The following is a 19,047-nucleotide window of genomic DNA, read 5'->3' on the forward strand; positions in this document are numbered from 1 at the left end:
GCCTAAAGTGCTGTGTGTGTATATATTTATATATATATACGTATATGAAAGTCGAATGAGATTAATTAATAGGTGACAATAAAGTTGGTTATTCAATCACACGTACACATTTCATATAATCAGTTGCCATTAATCAATATATACATATGTGTGTGTTTATATATATATAGTAGTGTAGGGTAGTGAGGATCACAAGGTACCATGATTAATTGTTGTTGCTTAATTGAGCAGAGGATTTGATTGTGGATTATGGCAGTGCATGTGATATTGTTCTTTTCTTGACGATATTAGCATAGTTTCTTTTGAAAGAATGTGAACTCGTGGAAGAGAAAATATATATGTCAAGGACAGAGGACTGATCAGTGCTTTTGCACTGTATCTGTATATATATAGCGTGCAAGGATATACTTAGAAGCAAAAGTAGGCAGTACTCCTGCTTTGTGCCACTGCCACATGATTGAACATTTTTATTTCTCTTACTTTAGATCATGTTTTTGACACCAAAAACACAAGAAAAGAAAAGAAAAGAAAAGAAAAGAAAGCATTGATGGTAGTAATGATATATATATTCCTGAGAATAATCAATCAACCACGCAAAATAAGCCACGTTTCTTTGTAGGATGTGGATGCCTTACCTACAAAACACGTCAAAAGTTGTCATGAGCACTGAATATCAAATTCTAATGAACACTAAAAAGCCTAAAAACATTGATTAGTAAAATTGCTAAAGGCTAATATGTGGTGAAAGGCAGCAAGGCAAACCTATCCATATCACAAAAATGGTGGAGATATACACACACAATTGAATGCCCTGCCATGGTGCCTTGAAAGGCAGCAAGGCAAGGTTGGTCTCCATTCAAATCACCACACCCTATCAATGGTTGAGACAACTTACTATTATATTGTTACAATCGAAGCTCATCTTTGATGACCCCTCACTGATTCTTCCTGCAACATCAACCCTAGCTAGTGATCACCCACGATTGCCACTTGAGAAATAACACCCTATCAACCTCATTCATGATCTTTCAATTTTTAAGTTGTTTTACTAGAACTTTATCCCGCATCGGGTTGGTATAATTCAACATAATGATATATAAATAAATGTCTAGTCCTTCTCACACAATTAACATGTTTTATGGGTTTGAGAACTAATGCCACTAGTTCAAGAAGATCAAAGTCGTGTGAGCCTTTAACGACATAGACATGACAACATCATGAGATAAAAAGCCTTTCAAATTTTGTCTGACGTGTATATTGCGGTGTGAATGACAGATCATAAAATGAGCATGCATGTCATTTTATGCGAAAAATTGAACAATAAAAAAGATGAGAGAGTGTCAAGAGAAACCCAAAAATGGTTTCCATCAATTCTTTGTAATTTTCATTTCTTTGTCGCAAACAATCCTTACATACATATATATATATATATAGTAGTGTATTAATGTCACTATATATGATGTACTAATCACGTAATGAGAATATATGGCTTTCAATATTATTGGACATACTTTCATTTTCGTAGAGGATGTATTAGTCTTATCGGAAGTAACTCTTTTTCATATAAACTTCTAAGTTGTGGAATATCGATGCGATGATAAGTAATAACATAGTTGATATATAATTATTTATGGCGGATGATGTTGATCCAGTTTTCCAATCTAGTGATTAAAGATTACATAGTATTATCCTCCTCGAAAACCACCACCATCATCTCATACATATATATAAATATATATATATATATGATAATGTATATACAAGTAATTTGAAGATGATATACATAGTGTATCTATATACATCTCATATTTAATTTTGATAATATATTTCCAAATGTAAGTGGATTGGAGCTTCAAACTTTAGAATTCAATCTAATTGTGAGACAACTTTATTTAGTATAAAATTCTAGACTCTCTAATGAATGTAATGAAATTTGCTACAAGTGTCTACACTTTTTTTTTTTTTTTAACTAGGTATGATATCATACAAGTTTGTCTTTTGAACATGTAATAAGCATTTAAATTCGGATCGTCAAATTCGTGCGCATAAAAAAATTTCACTTAACGAGAAGGTAAGTTGGTTGAAATGTGTACACTTTACACTCTTGGAAAATTTGTGCACATGCAAACCATTCTGTCTCAATCAATGCAGTTCCATCTTGAGATCCACACAACACCATTCAGTCCACTAATTGCGCCTCGTCTTGGTTTGGTGTTAGAGTTAATGTTTGATAAATTCAATTTCATCTCATAACAATCAATAATATTTCTTCCTACTACTATTTTTTTTCTCGGAAAATGAGGGAAAATACTAATGGAAGGAAGGAAATGCCTTTGACATTCTCCATTGTTAGGATTTAGCCACGAACTCTTTCAAGTTTCTTGGATGTTGCATTTCTAGCTAGAATGTAATAATTACGAACTCCACTACTTAGTGTCATAATCACCAACAACAACAAGATACAGTAACTTCAGTACTTTACCTAAAATATTTTCAATTAAACATGATTAATGGTTTAATACCAACAATATTAATCAAGAATATATTTTTTTCCATCGAAAAAATAGTAAACAGTTTTGGGGGTGTTTTGTGAATTTTACAACTTGTAGGGCTAAAATATGAAAATTAGGGAATTAAAATTTAACCTAGGATCTTAATTCGGGTTTTTTTAATTCCATTAGAACCCTCTCTCTATCCTCAATCTCCTTAAATAGATAAAAATCCTTATTGTGCTAACCAAATAACAAAACCCTTAAAAACAACCAAAGCAACAACTCCTGCAAAAAAAGAGAGGCAGAACCACCGCTTCAGGCCTCAAGCAGATAGAGATACATATACATTCAGAAGATTTCTTCGTGTTGAATCTGAGTTTGATCGCTTTTGGCGTGTAATGGCTCGGTGACGTTGTTCTGTCGCCGAGTCTGTGAAAGAGGAGAGAGTGTGATTGTGGTAGTGATAGTGACGGGATGTTGCAGAGGCGCAGAAAGGGAGCAGGGGTGCTGCTGCGGAAGCTGCTTATTTGGGCCATGTGCACAATAGCTCTGGTGGGCGTCCTGTCCGTACATGTATTTCCTTCAGCGAGAGTCCCCAAGTTCTCTGATCCTTCTTTCAGGCTCCCTAAAGCCAGTATCACACAAGTAACGATCCGTTGCTCCTTTTGTTCTTTCTGATTATGCCTCTTTTTTTTAAAATTATTTTTATCTCTTCACGTTATTTTTTTTTTCCAGAATTGACAATGTCGGTTATTTGGTTTAACGAAAATTGTTTTGATGGACAGTATTGATGATTTGATCGATTGGAACATTGTATTGACTAAGATTACTTGTAGAATACTGAGGCTTTTTTATTTCCTTCAAGTTGCTTAGGTCACTTTTCGAATGTAAGATTGGCGTGATGACTTATTTGGAAAATGACTTTATTGCCTTCTATTAAAGCTTTATTTTGATATTTTCACTTCTGCTTCTTCTTTTTTCCTGTAATTAATTGGTTGTGAGGAGGGTTGGTTGTGAGGAGAGATTGTATGCTGGTCTAATCATTCTTTTTTTTCCCCATAAATTTGTAGTACCAGACGATAAACAGTGAGCAAAGCTGGACAACAGAGGATGTTCCACCCCATTTGAGTCATCCTGACAAGGTTTGGTGCTTCTGCCAATGCTGTTTTAATGGATTTGCTTAACTTGTGCTAATGCTAGTTTTTGTTTTCTCTTTCATAGAAGAGGAAAAGAGTGTTCATTCTGACTTTTGATTTACCCGTTTTGAATTTAGTTGTACTTTGTAGGAAGTTTTTTCATATCAGAATCATGATGCTCAAAGTTTCATTACTAGGCAACATTTTCGGTTTCACAAGTTTAGTTATGCATTGTAGGAACATAACACAGTGGAGAACATGGTCCTCAAAGTTTCATTTCATTGGTCGAGTATAATAGATGGATATAGGTGCATATTCAATGCAAAGCAGTCATGCATCTTTCATGTTTTCACTCCTTTAGACTTGACAGTTCAAAGGTGCACCTGGGATTTCAAAATTTGACAAGTTGTGGAAGTCTCCGGCAAATCGCAATATTTTTCCTTGCTTAGAGCCTAGTTCTAATTACTATGGTAAGGAATTTTCCATGGAACATTATTTTACACCATTAACCTTCTTTTGTACTAACTTTTTGTTAGCATTTGTTTCTTCAGCTCCAGTGGAGTCAAGAGGTTACCTATTAGTTCATGCAAATGGGGGGCTCAACCAAATGCGTGCTGGGGTACGTCTTTTTTTACATTTTCTGCGTAGGTTGTTTGTATTAATAACTGCATCAATTCTGCATCTGTTAAATCCATATTCCTGTTTAAATTTTAGTATAGTACATTTTTGTGGAGCTGAAGGTTAGGAATCTCCTTCTATTGCAGATATGTGACATGGTTGCTATAGCTCGCATCATAAATGCTACTCTTGTAGTTCCAGAGCTTGATAAAGAGTCATTTTGGAGAGACTCTAGGTACTGTATCTTTTCAAAATCATGATTAAGCTATTTTTTTGCCTCTGGATATTCAAGATAAATATTTAATATGCTTGTGTGATTTGCAGCAACTTCTCAGATGTTTTTGACGTGGATCATTTTATTAATGCTCTGGATAATGATGTCAAAATTGTCAAAAAGCTTCCCACAGAACTGGTTACTGCTCCCAGGGCAAATGTGGAATTTAAAAGCTGGTCTGGAATGAATTATTATGAGGGTGACATAGCTAAGCTGTGGGAAGAGTATCAGGTCTGTCTAGCGGAGCTTCAGGCTCTATCTTGCTTTTGGTTCATATGAAAGTCATGATGGGATAATCTCATTTAGACTTTCTTCACAGGTTATTCGAGCTGCAAAGTCTGATTCTCGCCTTGCAAATAATAATCTACCTCCAGACATTCAGAAGTTACGCTGCCGAGCTTGTTACGAAGCCCTTCGTTTTGCCCCACACATCGAAGCGATGGGAAAGGTAAACATTTTACGCTTGATTATTATTTTGTTCCTTTAGTCCCTTTCTGTAATGATTACTGAAATTATTGTTACACTGATGCGGTAGTTGTTGGTGGATCGGATGAGGTCTTATGGACCTTACATTTCACTGCATTTACGAAATGAGAAGGATATGCTTGCCTTTAGTGGATGCACTTATGGCTTGTCTCCTGAAGAAGCAGAAGAGTTGAGAATTATCAGGTATGAGGTCTCTTTCTCTTTTTGTCCCTTTGTAATTCTATGGGGTGAATTTTTATTCATTTATTTGTTATTGCTTCTTTTAGTTGCACTAGTTTGCCATCTCTGCTTAATGCCCGTGAATTCTTCTAAGTTTTTTTTTTTGTTGTTTTCAAAAAGTAACTTTGCTTTTGTAGAGAAAAGACGGGTCATTGGAGAGACAAGGACATTGATTCTAATCAGCAAAGATCTAAAGGCCATTGCCCTCTCATTCCGAAGGAGGTTGGGATATTTCTAAAAGCTCTTGGCTACCCATCAAGCACCCCTATATACATTGCTTCTGGAGAGATATATGGGGGAGATTCTAGAATGGCAGATCTGCGATCCCGCTATCCTCTGTTAATGAGCAAGGTATTGGCTTGCTCAATTACTCAGTTACTTGGCTTGATACTGCTTAATTTTCTCCTTTCACATGAATAATTTTACTTATTATCCTAACTTAAAATTCAAGGAATTGCTGGGAACATGAACCTGACCATGTGACATTTTACTCGTGAAAAACGTAATGGAAATAAGACGTGTGCTGTATAGAAGATGATCTGCGTGCTAACTCATCCAGAAAAATTCCCAGCCTATCATCATTGCATTTAGGGTTTTAACCAATTATTTGTGTCCAAGGACCCTCATTATGGTTGCATCCAGCGACATGGAAGTGTATTCATGTTCGATCTGATAGGACCTTGCTGTAATGAACAACTTTGTACTGGGAATATAGTGAGAAAAAAGGAATATTGATTGAGAACTGATGTTGTTCTTGCTGATAACAGTACAAAGAGCCAAAGATGCCCCTTGGTCATTTTATTTGAGAGGTATGAAAATCAGTTAGATAGGTCTCAGTAAAACATTTCTGGTGGTTTTATCTCCTGTACCTTATTGAGAGTATATAATCTGTGTTTCAGCAAAGATGACTATGATAGAGAAGGAAGCTGTTATGTAGATGCTCATGAGAATAGTAAAGATTTTATGAATGGAAATTAGCATGAGTATTACCTACTATTCCCATTAATAATATTAGCTACCATATAGATCTTTTGAAAAATTTAAAATCTGTAGTTTTCTACTTAATCTTACAAATCTATTTTATACCTGAATTTTTTACAAAAATGAATGAATATTGCTAGTGATGGAAGTCTAGCTTGTAAAAATCATAATAACAGGGAGAATGATAAACCGAAAATTCATAACTCAAAAGTATGCTATGTTGTAGAAGGGAATAATAATTGCCATACATTTTTTTTAATTCATCGAAACAAATAGAAGTGTAAAACACTGTGATCCCAGAATTTTGTGCTTCGTAATGTAAATTATAAATTAACCTGAAATAAGACCAGATATCTGTTACTGTGTAATATTGGAGGGAAAATAAAAGAGAAGGGATGAGTTTAGGACCTTGATTATATTAAGAGTTTAAGGACTCATTTGTTTTGAATTGGAATATGATATAGGACGCTGGAGTTTTGTCTCATTTAGAGTTAAGGTAAGAGCTTCTTTTGCATTTGAAGTGTCACTGAAACGATTCTGTTGCTATAGGCTGGTGGCTAAGTCTATTCTTATATAAGCTATATTAGTTTTACAATAAGACTTTTAATGTTAGACAATATATGTGATTTTCTATTGATTCTAACAATATTGTGCTATTGGCTACAATCAACAAAGGAATCCCCCCTACCTTGATGCCAGCTCCAGTTGGCTTTTGCTCTTGCTCACAAATTGCAAAAACGAGTGGAATGAAATGAGAGGAGAGATGGAAAGACCTTATCTTTTAATTTTCATGTAATAAATTTGGGAGTTGGGGTAACGGCTGTTAAATCAAAAGGATGTAAATAGTGTGTCACTGTTTCAAGATGGCTGATGCGTTAATTCACATTTCCCATTGTTATTTTGTAGGAAAAATTGACATCTGTCGAGGAGCTAGAACCATTTATCAACCATGCAACTCAAATGGCTGCACTTGACTATATTGTGTCAGTTAAGAGCGATGTATTCATTCCAACTTATGATGGGAACATGGCAAGGTTAGTTGAAGGCCATCGTCGGTATGAGGGGCATAGGAAGACCATTTCTCCGGACAGGTTTGGTTGACAACCAGATTTAAATGACACAACACCTTTTTACTCCATAAACTGCTGTATAGTGAGCAAAGGTACTAATCTCTTTCCTACTCTCAGGAAAGTACTTGCTCATCTGTTTGATAAAGTTGAGTTGGGGACTTTGAAGGAAGGCAAATCTTTGTCAGACAAGGTCATTTCCATCCACAAAACAAGGTATGGATCACAAGCCAATGTAATTAGTTAGATGATACTTTTGCTTATCGATGATGATGTCTATTGTCTTTTGATTGGTATACCTCGATGGCCAAATATGCTTACTAGAAAATTGTTTTCTTCTATGATAAACTCTTTGAATGATATATAGCTTTTGTGAGGAGTACCACTTTAGGTACTGTAACCAGCCATTTCAAAATGTAATTTATCATGAATATGCTATGCGTTCTTTTATCTTGTAGTGAATCTTTCCTGGAAATAAGTTACGAATTTTGGTTCCTTATATGTTGGATTTATGTGGTATTTTAGTGTTAGCTTTTAAGGGCTGGGTCTCCCTCCACTTCTTGTGCCTGCTATGGTGGAAAACTTTGGTCCATATATTTCCCCTCACCAGATGGCTGGCTAGATGCTACCGACAGGTGCTCTTCCAATGGGCAGTCCTGGAGTACTAGTGATTTGCTTGAGATTGAAAATCTCTTGCTTAGGCTGATGTGCCAGTTCTATGCATGGAATGTGTGAGGAGATTATGGAATGGAGTTATCTGTTTACTTTTTTTTTTTAATTTGATGAGTAAACTGAAAATTTTCACCATATTTAGCTTTCTATCTTTTGTTGTTTGCCCAGGCAAGGGTCCCCACACAAGAGAAAAGGACCCGTTTCAGGCACAAAAGGCATGGATAGATTTCGTTCGGAAGAGGCCTTTTATGTAAACCCTTATCCAGACTGTTTATGTCAGAGAAAATCACCAATTTTGAATACCTCCATTGCCATTCAAACGCTGCAGTGATCCTCTTCAGAAAAGATCCCTATTCCCGCAGGACGCCTGCAGTACGGTATTTGATTTCTCAACTTCTACTTAGAAGGTCCACGAGATGGCAGTGCCATTTTCGAAGACACGGATGGAAAGTGTATAGCCCAGAGTCTCTAAAGCCGGAGCAATGGATAACGATACTGATCAAAAGAACAATGCATTAAGGGGGGGAGAGAACAGGATTGGGTTACAATTTACTGAGCCTATGATTCTTTCAAGATGAAAACGTTACAATGTTCTTAGAAGTTAGTTTAGTTTCAAGGTTGGATAAGGGGATGAAGATTGGGATAAAAGATTTGCTGGGGATGCTAAATGTATTACTGCTGCTTATGGTAACAGTATTCTCTTATTTTGTATATATTATTCATGGTCATTGAAAGCTATGAAAGTGGAACACTTCCATTTCCTAGAGCTTTATTCTTCTTTACGTCTTCTATTTTCAAGAATCCAGTTTCTCCTCCCAAAAAGCTAAACCAGCAGGAACGTCTGGCATTTCACATGGCCACATGGGTGGGGGATGGAGATCAAAATTATATTTTCAAAGCACAAAATCTTCTTTTCTTGTTAACTTATTTAAATAAAATTTTGCAGTTTAACCAGATCTAAGCTTGTAAGGGTTCAAATTAAGCTATTGGTTGGTTATCATCAAAGATATGTTAGTGAGGATGATCGAAAAATTGATTTAAAATCTGAAAAAATTTATCGAACCCCCAGTAATCAATTGATTGATCAGTTATTTTTTATGTCAAAAAATGGTAAAAAAAAAAACCATGAACACTCTACATGTAAGGATGTAAAGTGGGCCGGCACGGTTCACAGGTGACCCGAAGCCTTTGTGGGCCAAGTCGATCTGCAAAGTGTAAACCTCAAATCCCATGGCTCGGCAAGCTTTGGGTCAGAAAACCCAGCCCAACACATGAAGAGGTACTGAGCCGGGCCCAGCACGGCAAGTTGACACCTCCAGGTTCTCCAAGCATTCCGGTATCCATGGGCCTGGTGTGTATTTGTGGCCCATTAGTGGGTAACAAAGTCCTTCCTTACGTTATAAGCAAAATCCAAATCATCCTCGATTGCCAACGTGGCTGGATCAAAGATAGGATAAACCGATAAAACACAGACAATCAAGAACACACATGACAGTACGACACATGGACACTGCAGTTCGACCGACAGACTAGTAAGTTGTAATCCTGCTTTCTCTCAAGACTCCCGAGAAGATTAGTAAGTTGTAAGTGCGGTTAATGTTCTTGAGATCTTGAGAGGGAATTGAAAGGAATGGGCATGTCTTTCCTCTCCACCGTCCCCTCTATTGTTCCTGTTGTTCCAGTCCCATATGTTACTGCACCTAGATTTACCACTTATTCGGTGAGTACTTCATTGCATTTTCTGTTTCTATTTTGAATCACAAAGAAAATGGTTGTTGCTTATTCTGCTTTAACTGAACTTCATTGAATGGCCTGAATTAATGCTGATTCTTTCATTTTTGTGGGTATGAATTATCAGAGTGGTATTCGTTGTCATAAAACTGAAACCCATGTTAGCGGTGAGGATGGTTTCGGCAGACGAGATGTTCTAAGAAGCTTTGGTGCTACGATTGGCATGGTAAGGGCCATAATGTTTCTACTTGTATTTTCTTTTGGGAGTTCTGATTTGACTTATATTCGAAGTGAACTTCTCATTGCTTCCAGTTTCTGGACTAAATTCCTTCACATTCTGCCATGAGTATCAAAAGAATTTACTTTCTTTAGTCCAAGTCACTTTTGTCGAGCAACTCGCTTGTTGTTGTTCTATTGGTGATTCTTTAACTGGGTAGGTAAGGTCTTGGCTGGTTCTAATTGTGGAAGCAGATGACCAATAATGTAGCTGATAATTAGCAATAGCAGCATATGTCATATGATGGAACCAGTTTAATCAATACGGTTGTACACACGTGTAATTTTCATGGAATTGGATGATGAGATAGTGAATTTCTGTCGGTTATGATCTTTTCTGTTAGGGATTAATAGTAAGCTCGGGTTCCTTCGTTGATATGGCTAGTGCAGCTGATTTGATACAACTCAGACAGCGCTCGGAATTTCTTTGTAAGTTTTTGAGGAAGTAATTTTGCTAGAGTAAAGCCTGAGCACTTTGTTAACCTTATCAAACATCTTTTTTTGCAGCAAGTGTTAAGCAGACCATTTATAAAGCTATAAAGGTAAATCTGAACTTGTGACATCATGGTTCGCTGGCTTATCATGTTATACTGTAAATGCTGTGTTGTAATAGATCAACAAGATTCTCATCATGCATCGAGAAACTTGTTCTTTCATCTTTTTGATCTGTATTCATTTCAGGGAAATCCGGATGTAATCCCGTCGATACTAACATTGGCGTTGAATGATGCTATGACTTATGACAAGGTCAGACAAGACCTCTACCCAATGTTATATGATTTTATAGAAGCCTTCCCTTTTGGGGGGCAAATAAAAGGAATTGGGTACACTGATCTTTGTGATTAAGTTTGTAGGCTACAAAATCTGGTGGCCCAAATGGATCCATACGGTTCAGGTACTTCCTGCTTGTCTATTACCTCATGTATGAAGTAATTCATATTCCTTTAGTAAACCATGACATTTGAGGCTTTACCTCCTGTGATCCAAAAGAAAATGGAGTTGGGTAATTTATTGACACAAAGGGAAGGCCTCACCTGTTCAATCAGACAATGGCTTGGAATGTTTAGTCTCTCCGATTTTCTAGCGCCTAGTGCCAATTATGCAACAACATAGTTGCCTTTAGCTTAGGGAATCTACCACTTTTGTTTAATGACGTGTAGATTGAAAGAAATTGGAACTATAACATATAAAATTCTGCTTCTTTAATTTTCAATTAGATGCTTCATTTTTTTTTTAGTTCGTGCTCATTATACCTATATTTTTTTTCGTTCCATCATTATTATTGCTTGAAGGTCAGAGATAAGCAGACCTGAAAATAAGAGCCTCGCTGCTGCAATGAGTTTGTTGGAGGAAGCAAAGAAGGAGATAGATTCATATTCCAAGGGCGGACCCATTTCCTATGCAGATTTAATTCAATATGCAGGTTATATTTCTTATTTTTACTTTTTGATAACTAATGTTGTTTATTAGTTATTTTTTAGCGGTTGAGAGAATTCAAACCTTCATCGTGTTTGAAATCCTAAGAAGTGGCTACCACTAGGCCAACAACTCCTCTATAGATTATGCTTTTTATGTATCTCCTACCATATTTGGGCTATCTACCACGACTTTTTCTAAATGCAATGAACTGAACATAGGGGTTTGGGGTTTGTATGAGAGAGAAACTCTGAAACCCAGTTTATGCCTAGTTTATCTATCTTGCTTTTCATCATTATATGTAGCCCAAAGCGCTATTAAGGCTACGTTTCTAGCATCTGCCATCCGCAAATGTGGTGGGAATGAAGAGAAAGGGAATTTGTTATACAGTGCTTATGGCTCAAATGGCCAGGTTTGTTTCGTAATATTTTTGATTCTACAACTACGGATTAGCCATAAATGATAACATCATTGTTATGGTTGACAGTGGGGCTTGTTTGATAAGCAATTCGGAAGGGCAGATACACAGCAGCCAGATCCAGAGGGAAGGATTCCTCAATGGGAGAAAGCAAGTGTCCAGGAAATGAAAGACAAGTTCTCAGCTGTTGGTTTTGGCCCTCGCCAGGTAGTTTCTTGTGTCACTTTAACTGCCAGTGTCACTCTTTTACGCTCTTTATATCGCTATAAAGGTTGCTTATCACTAAGTGTGTGAATTCTAGCTTGTGAACTGGAGGAGGCACCATGGGAGGTGGGTATCATTGTAGCCAATAAGTTGCTGCTCTTGTATAGGAAATGGTTAACTTATAGCCACCACCAGTTAACATCATGCTGCAAAAAGGCTGTTTTTTCAGTCCTAGAGCTACAAATATTTTTCCATAGCTGTCAGTGTTCCTCGACTGTAAACTGCAACAACCAAGTTACATCTGTGTTAAAGTTCAATGGTTACAAGTAGCTCTTGGACTAAGGTGCGAGTCCCCTCTCACACTAATAATAATATATATAAATTAATTACCTATCAAAAATAGTTCAATGGTTAATTTCCGGGCTTGGAAAAGAATGCAAGAGATATACCTTGTTATTGAAGAAATTTACATTCCTACCTGTAGCCCCATTTAGCATTTTCAACTTGCATCAATGCTCAGCAATTACTCCATACTTTTGTTTTCAGTTAGAAATTTATCATCGCTTCCTACCTCACGTAGTTGTTGTAGGTGCTAGACACCTCGGTCTGGGCTGTTGTATGTGTTTTTATCTACTGGTTATTTAGAGCACAAAAGTGGTAAGGCAATTCGAACGATCCATTAGGGGAGGACAGTACCTATTCTATGTATCCTTATAGTCTGCTATTAACCACAGTCCACAGAGTTAGTTGAAGAAAGGATTAAAAAATTCATGTTATTTTTCTTGGAGCAGAAACATGAGTAGTCTGTATTCACTGGTTAGCTCTTCTGTAATATTGGTTGTGCAGCTAGCTGTTATGTCTGCATTCTTGGGTCCTGATCAAATTGCAACAGAGACCTTATTAGCCACTGATCCAGATGTTACTCGATGGGTTGAGAAATACCAACGTAGCAGAGAGACTGTTTCTCAGACCGATTACGAGGTAAGCTTGATCAAGTAGTATCTTGAAGGATTACATGTTTTTCAGTTTGATGTTATGAATTTGATATGGTCTTTATTGCTCTTCATCTTCATTTACAGGTGGATCTTATCACCACTCTGACAAAATTAAGCACATTGGGCCAGCAAATAAATTACGAGGCATACACATATCCTCGACAGAAAATTGAGTTTAGCAAACTCAAATTATAGGAGCTTGCAGCATGTAGCTTAGCGACTTGGGAAGAAAGAGAATTCGCACCGTCGTCCTCGGCAAGTAATGTTTTAGCAAGTTTCACAACTGAAACAAGAAATGTGTTTCTATGAACATTATTAAATTCAAAGCTATGCGTGTTACCAATCACAGTGATGGGCTGTGCACCAAGGCCCAGCCCGCACCCACATACGCATGGGTCGGCTGTAACCAAGGCCCAGAACCAAGCCCAATCTCTAGGCTGGCCCGAAAACCTTGGCTATTAGTCTAAGGCAAGCCTCACGCATATATGGCGCAAAGCTTGCTCCCACTCTTCCGATGTGGGACAAGAGAATGCACCCTTTCACAGGCATCAATTCTCTCCCTCTCTGAGAACACGCGTCCCGCGTGTAGGATCACCCCTAGCACATCACGTGCACACCCGCGGGAGCACATGCGCCCACACACGGAAGCGAGCCTTAGCTCCGATACCAAATTGATGCAAACTAACAACCAAGGCCCAGCCCGCACCCACATACGCATGGGCCGGCTGTAACCAAGGCCCAGAACCAAGCCCAATCTCTAGGCTGGCCCGAAAACCTTGGCTATTAGTCTAAGGCAAGCCTCACGCATATATGGCGCAAAGCTTGCTCCCACTCTTCCGATGTGGGACAAGAGAACGCACCCTTTCACAGGCATCACAAACTCAGCAAAAAAATCGTTGGTTCATATGATTAAGTTAGCCTTTTGAATCTCTTAAAAGTGCATGTGCATGTGCATGTGCATGGAAGACCTTGTTCTAACACCCACTTTGGCACTATTTCCACACTGAACTTCAGCCAAGAACTTAACCGGCCAATGTGATTTTCTAACATCCACTATGACGCGATTGACATTATTTTCGCATTGGGCTTCAACCAAAGACTTAATCTACCCATATGGTTTGTAGATACTGCATATGATCCGTGAGTTTACCATTAAGGTGAAGTTCAGTTGGTTATGCTTTCACTGAGTAGGATGTCACCAAAAAAAAAAAAGTCTAATTAACTTGCCTGCGAAAGTCGATCAATCATATAAGAAAGCTTCAAAAACCTGGAACTCACTGACATGCAACCTGGATCCCGATACACAAACAAAGCATTCACGCACAACAAAGCACCAGAGGAGAGATCAGCAATGATGGTCTTATGAGAAACACATTCATTTAATTGGCCGCAATGGGTTCTAACACACAAGCCAAAGTCTCTTTATTCACACCAATGAATATTCCATCCTTAAGAATTCACTTCCCATCCATATATATAATATTAAAAAAAATCACTTCAAATAGAAGAAATCCCTCTGTTTACTTCAGAGCAATAGCAGCTGCAACCAAACGATTTGCCAAGATAGATGCTGTCTACAGAGGACCAGGAAAGCTGCCATTTGCCCTCTGCTCATTCCAACGCTCTACCTGCAAACCATTTGGTAATGCAAAAATCATCTTGGCAGCGAAAACAAAGAAAAGCAACGAGAAAAGGCCAGCTCACAGAAGATAATGTAAAGCAATGATAATGCTTAAAATTATTAGTAACTGATGTCCAGTACTTCTCTTTCAAAGGAATGAAAAAAATTGTTGAGTAAAAATGGCTATAGAAAGCATTGGGCTTTGTCATAGCAGCTCTTAATCAACAGCATGCTTGTACGTTGCCGCCAGAATAAAAATCATTGACCCTAGCAGGTAATCGAAGCCATAGTAGAAGGGGATTCTAATAACTACAGTTTTTCACTCCAATCACTAGCAATTCCACTGTAAATATTTTAACAGTTTAGCATCGCTTTTATTTAAAATTCAAATCTCCTGGCATGGCCATCACCTAAACCCTTAGATATAGAATTCCAATAAATTGGAGGAATAATAATGTAGGGGATCCCTATCAGGTGTTGAATTAAGACTACAGGAAATATGGGTAAGATGACGAAACTATTTCGTAGAGTTTAACCATATTCTCGTGGACTAAGAAAATATCTTCTTTTGGTTGATTTATTTTTATTGACACAACATCAAAAAAAAAAAAAGGGAAAAAAAATTCCATGAGTTAACTTTAAAGAAATGTAGTCTAAGTAAGGGACTCTACAGATCGATAAACCATCTAATCGACCCCCTGTGCAATTATCTCACCAAAGAGAGAACAATTTCATTTCATTAATTTTAAGTACTAATATATTTTGGATCACCTTTTTAGAGCTATAATTGATAATTAAGTAATATTTTTTCATCATAGTAACTTTTTCTAGAGAGTCCTATGACAAGCTGTTGGACTTTACATCCCAATGACAATCTTAAACTTACAAGAACAAGTCAGGCCTTTAGTCAATGTATAAATGGCAGAAAAAGTTATATATCTAAGTACATATCAGTTTACCCCTTTAGCACCATAGGAAAATTAATATTTTCTACATTTTTACAGAATTAAAGGAACCAAACTCATTCCAATCCATGCTTTATGACAATAAAGTATTTTCTGTCATTTTGCCATGCCTTCAATAACCGACTTAGAAATTAACGAAGCAACACAAAGAGCCAATATACTTAAAATTAGTCAATTAACAACATAGCTTCCACAATAGGAAGTTCAATACTTAAGACCAGCTTATAGTAGTATGAACATGTAAGACAATTGACCAACAATACTGGCATAATTTTCACCAATTTTCTGAACAGTCCAAGTAAACAACATTCAGAATAAAAGACTGCCTTTTTGTTTCTTAGGGCACACATGACACTGAAACATACGTACCCATTCATCAGGACATAGAGATCGATAATATTTTGCAAACTTCTGACAATCTGGAGCACCTTCCTCCTTAGCAGCTATGCACCTGTGAAATATCAAAGTAAATCATTCTTTCAATTCTAAAACTGCTAATGTAAATTAATCCTGATACACAACTTGAGAAAAAAAAAATCAAAACTAGAATCATAATTGATGCTTTACTCACCGATGGTACTCAATATACCGGGTAAAGCAGTGCCTTGTTTGGTTAGTAGTTGGGAAACGAAAATCTCCTGGTGCTGTCTGCAGCTGAACTGTCTCCGACTGAACATAAACAGAAATGCACTTACAAGTTACAAACAACATCAGAACACACACAGAATTTACTTAGACAACAGAAAAAAACAGATAAGCAGCACAAAAACATTGATAATTTGAAGGTCTGGTACTTATTATCCCTTGGGGTTTTAAGTCTATAAAAAGAGTGATAATTCAAATTCTGAGAAAATTAATTCAAACAAAAACAAGAATAAAATTTGTTCGGTTTCGCAGCCTTTCCCTCATTCTCTTCTTCATCTTCTATGTCCACATTGTCTTTATTCTCCTAATCCCTCATTTCATCTCAGATCTTATTCAAACCAAAATCCCTAATTTTAGTTCCCAAGATGTCCAATAAAGCAATTGCCTAACCAAACACTAATTCGTGTCATCATACATCAATTACCAGAATGATTCACCTAGTTAGAAAGAACAGTATTAAGACTTAAGAGAAGACATCAAAGCCAATGACAGTCTCCCTACGAACATCACTAATATAACTGTGGATGCTTCACGTTTTTAACATTTTTCAACAAGCTTTACCTTGCATGCATCATACATTATACATTAACTATCATACATTCTTCTTAAATTTAAGAAAATTAAAAAGAAAATTTATTATTCTACATGGCATTGGCATAAAAACCTAAGGGGCTACTGAACCGATTTTCTAATACATGTAGCAATGGAGATTTGATCCGATCAGAGAATCTCAGTTTCTCTTCCCAACTCGATTTTCTAATAGGTGAAGAAAAGCCCACGTCTTTAACTCTTCTAAGCACAATCAGAACCAAAAGTTATTCCAAATCAGTTACTTTCTTTCATCCCGACATTAAATTTCGATAAATTAATCAAGACCGTAACCAATTCCCCGTATGCAGATCATTCCACCATCACAATCTGCAGAATTCATTCAAATCAAAGCCGTTGACGATAAAACAAGATCGAAACAAACCAATCATTTCAGAAAAGGAAATAAGAAACACAGATCGAATCTACACTACCTAATTCCATTTACCCGTGGTTCAGGTAACGCTTGGACTACAAAAGTTGTCAAAATAAGATGGTATGGAAAGAAGAGAGGGAGATTGGTACCTCAGCGAGGCTTGGGGTACCAGCTTCAGCTAGCGCCATTGATGGATGATCAAGCTATCGATCTGCTCAAGTCTAACAAAAAAACGTAGGCGTAGCCAAACACAGAACAAAATACCCTAGGCCCATTAGGCTAACAAAAGAACGGGATTAAACAGCATGCGCGATGACTGTCCAAATTTGGACTCAACACACTTATTTTTTAAAAATATTTTAGTTTATCAATTTATCATTAAATGAAATTACTTTAAAACCTATCTATTTTTTACTCTCATATTTTTTACTCAATACAATACAATTAAATTTAACTTTATAATCCTAATCTTTTAGTTAAATTTTTATACGAATGATCGTTCTCCTCTGGCCTCCTATCTTCTCTTAGTCTTCCATCTTTCTCCCAATATTGGATATTCATGGATTACATGTTGGAGAAAAAAAAATTTTGACAATGTAGAATGTTGGAGAATTTTCGGCAATTTAGATTTTGCTTCAAGGCACGGATTAACGCTTTCCTTAAAGTGTTATTTGCCTCCACCAATTGGTGTGCACAGGATACCAGCAAATACACTTCCAAGATACAATGAAGCACCATGTATTTAACGTTTGATGTTTGGCCTTTGTACAAAGGAAGAACACCCAAGAATGACCAAGAAAAACAGAACTTTAACAAGTGCTTGGAATTCTAGTTTGCAACAATAGAATCCAAGTTTGAGAGTTTTTGAGATGACTTTTTTTTAATTGTAATTGAATGTCTTGGAATGATGTATTTATAGAGAATAACACACCTTTTGGTGAAAGGTTGTGTCCAAAAAGAAATACACCTTTTTGGTGAAGGGTTGTGTCTAAAAGAAAAACATCTCTTGTCAAAAGAAACACACCTCTTGTGAAGGGTTGTGTTCAAGAGAAGTTGTAAGAGAAGAGTTGTGTCCATTGGTATGAAACTACCAATGTAAATTTTTTTTTATTATTTTGAAAATATTTCAACATTCCTCCACCATTTTCAAAATACGGATGAAAAATTCACTTGTTGTGTTCATTTGAAAATTTGTGCATAAATAAAGGTGTCTTTAGGACTTGAACCTTCATGTAGCATATGTATATCAAGGTTATTCAGAATGACATAGTAGACGAACTTTGAACTAGTGATCATTTTCGAATAACCGGACACACAACACACACAAACTTTCGATATAAAGGTCATTCTTATTTGTCGACGCGTGGATTGGCCTTGCGTCTGTATCCTGTTTTAGTGAGCGCTTTAGAGACAAGTCCAAGTCCCATAGAAAGAGGCACCACTTTCGACACTCACGTAGGTAAGCTTATCAAAAGTACTCCTATAAGTATAATACCTCACAAACTTTGTTATAAGCTTATTAAGAACTTTATAGCTCAACCTCCTTCTTTACCTTATAGGTCCAAAGCACTTTTTCCTTGGGATGTATATACACTTCAAGTACTTTCCATCACTTAATATGATGTACTTTGCTCATTGAACTCAAGAACATGAAATTTTCAAGTGTTGAGTTGAGTTTCCACCATTGGCGATTGTTTAGTAATGGACTTTAATCCCATCCCTTTTGATGTTTTCCACACCATATCTCTTGCGAGACCTTTGGTTAATGGATCAGCCAAATTTTGACTTGACCTTACAAAATTTATTGTTATGGTACCATCTGTGATCCATTGTCTCACCATACTATGTCTCAAACCAATATGTCTAG

General features: G+C 36.8%; 3 protein-coding genes across 3 annotated transcripts; 2 read left to right on the top strand and 1 right to left on the bottom strand.

Annotated features, from left to right (window-relative positions):
* The first annotated feature begins 2,727 nt into the window (after window positions 1-2,727).
* Window positions 2,728-8,711, top strand: LOC120009248 (O-fucosyltransferase 7). Its single transcript, XM_038859745.1, has 12 exons — window positions 2,728-3,137; window positions 3,563-3,634; window positions 3,999-4,098; window positions 4,180-4,247; window positions 4,393-4,481; window positions 4,571-4,751; window positions 4,840-4,968; window positions 5,056-5,189; window positions 5,363-5,576; window positions 7,113-7,297; window positions 7,394-7,489; window positions 8,114-8,711. Exons 1-12 carry the CDS (start codon window positions 2,967-2,969, stop codon window positions 8,274-8,276), a joined length of 1,602 nt encoding a protein of 533 aa, XP_038715673.1. The 5' UTR covers window positions 2,728-2,966; the 3' UTR covers window positions 8,277-8,711.
* Window positions 8,712-9,437: 726 nt separating this feature from the next.
* Window positions 9,438-13,331, top strand: LOC120009115 (thylakoid lumenal 29 kDa protein, chloroplastic). The gene is made up of 11 exons (XM_038859575.1): window positions 9,438-9,665; window positions 9,804-9,902; window positions 10,297-10,381; window positions 10,460-10,494; window positions 10,634-10,699; window positions 10,807-10,847; window positions 11,245-11,375; window positions 11,674-11,780; window positions 11,856-11,993; window positions 12,837-12,971; window positions 13,070-13,331. The coding sequence occupies exons 1-11, from the start codon at window positions 9,576-9,578 to the stop codon at window positions 13,178-13,180; spliced, it is 1,038 nt and encodes a 345-aa protein (XP_038715503.1). The 5' UTR covers window positions 9,438-9,575; the 3' UTR covers window positions 13,181-13,331.
* Window positions 13,332-14,337: 1,006 nt separating this feature from the next.
* On the bottom strand, window positions 14,338-17,488 carry LOC120008973 (cytochrome c oxidase subunit 6b-2-like). The gene is made up of 4 exons (XM_038859384.1): window positions 17,330-17,488; window positions 16,143-16,240; window positions 15,941-16,022; window positions 14,338-14,613 (listed from the first exon to the last, which is right to left on the bottom strand). The coding sequence occupies exons 1-4, from the start codon at window positions 17,366-17,368 to the stop codon at window positions 14,560-14,562; spliced, it is 273 nt and encodes a 90-aa protein (XP_038715312.1). The 5' UTR covers window positions 17,369-17,488; the 3' UTR covers window positions 14,338-14,559.
* Between the last annotated feature and the right edge of the window lie 1,559 nt (window positions 17,489-19,047).

The sequence above is a fragment of the Tripterygium wilfordii genome, chromosome 11 (genome assembly GCF_013401445.1).
Source record: "Tripterygium wilfordii isolate XIE 37 chromosome 11, ASM1340144v1, whole genome shotgun sequence".
Classification (NCBI taxonomy): domain Eukaryota; kingdom Viridiplantae; phylum Streptophyta; class Magnoliopsida; order Celastrales; family Celastraceae; genus Tripterygium; species Tripterygium wilfordii.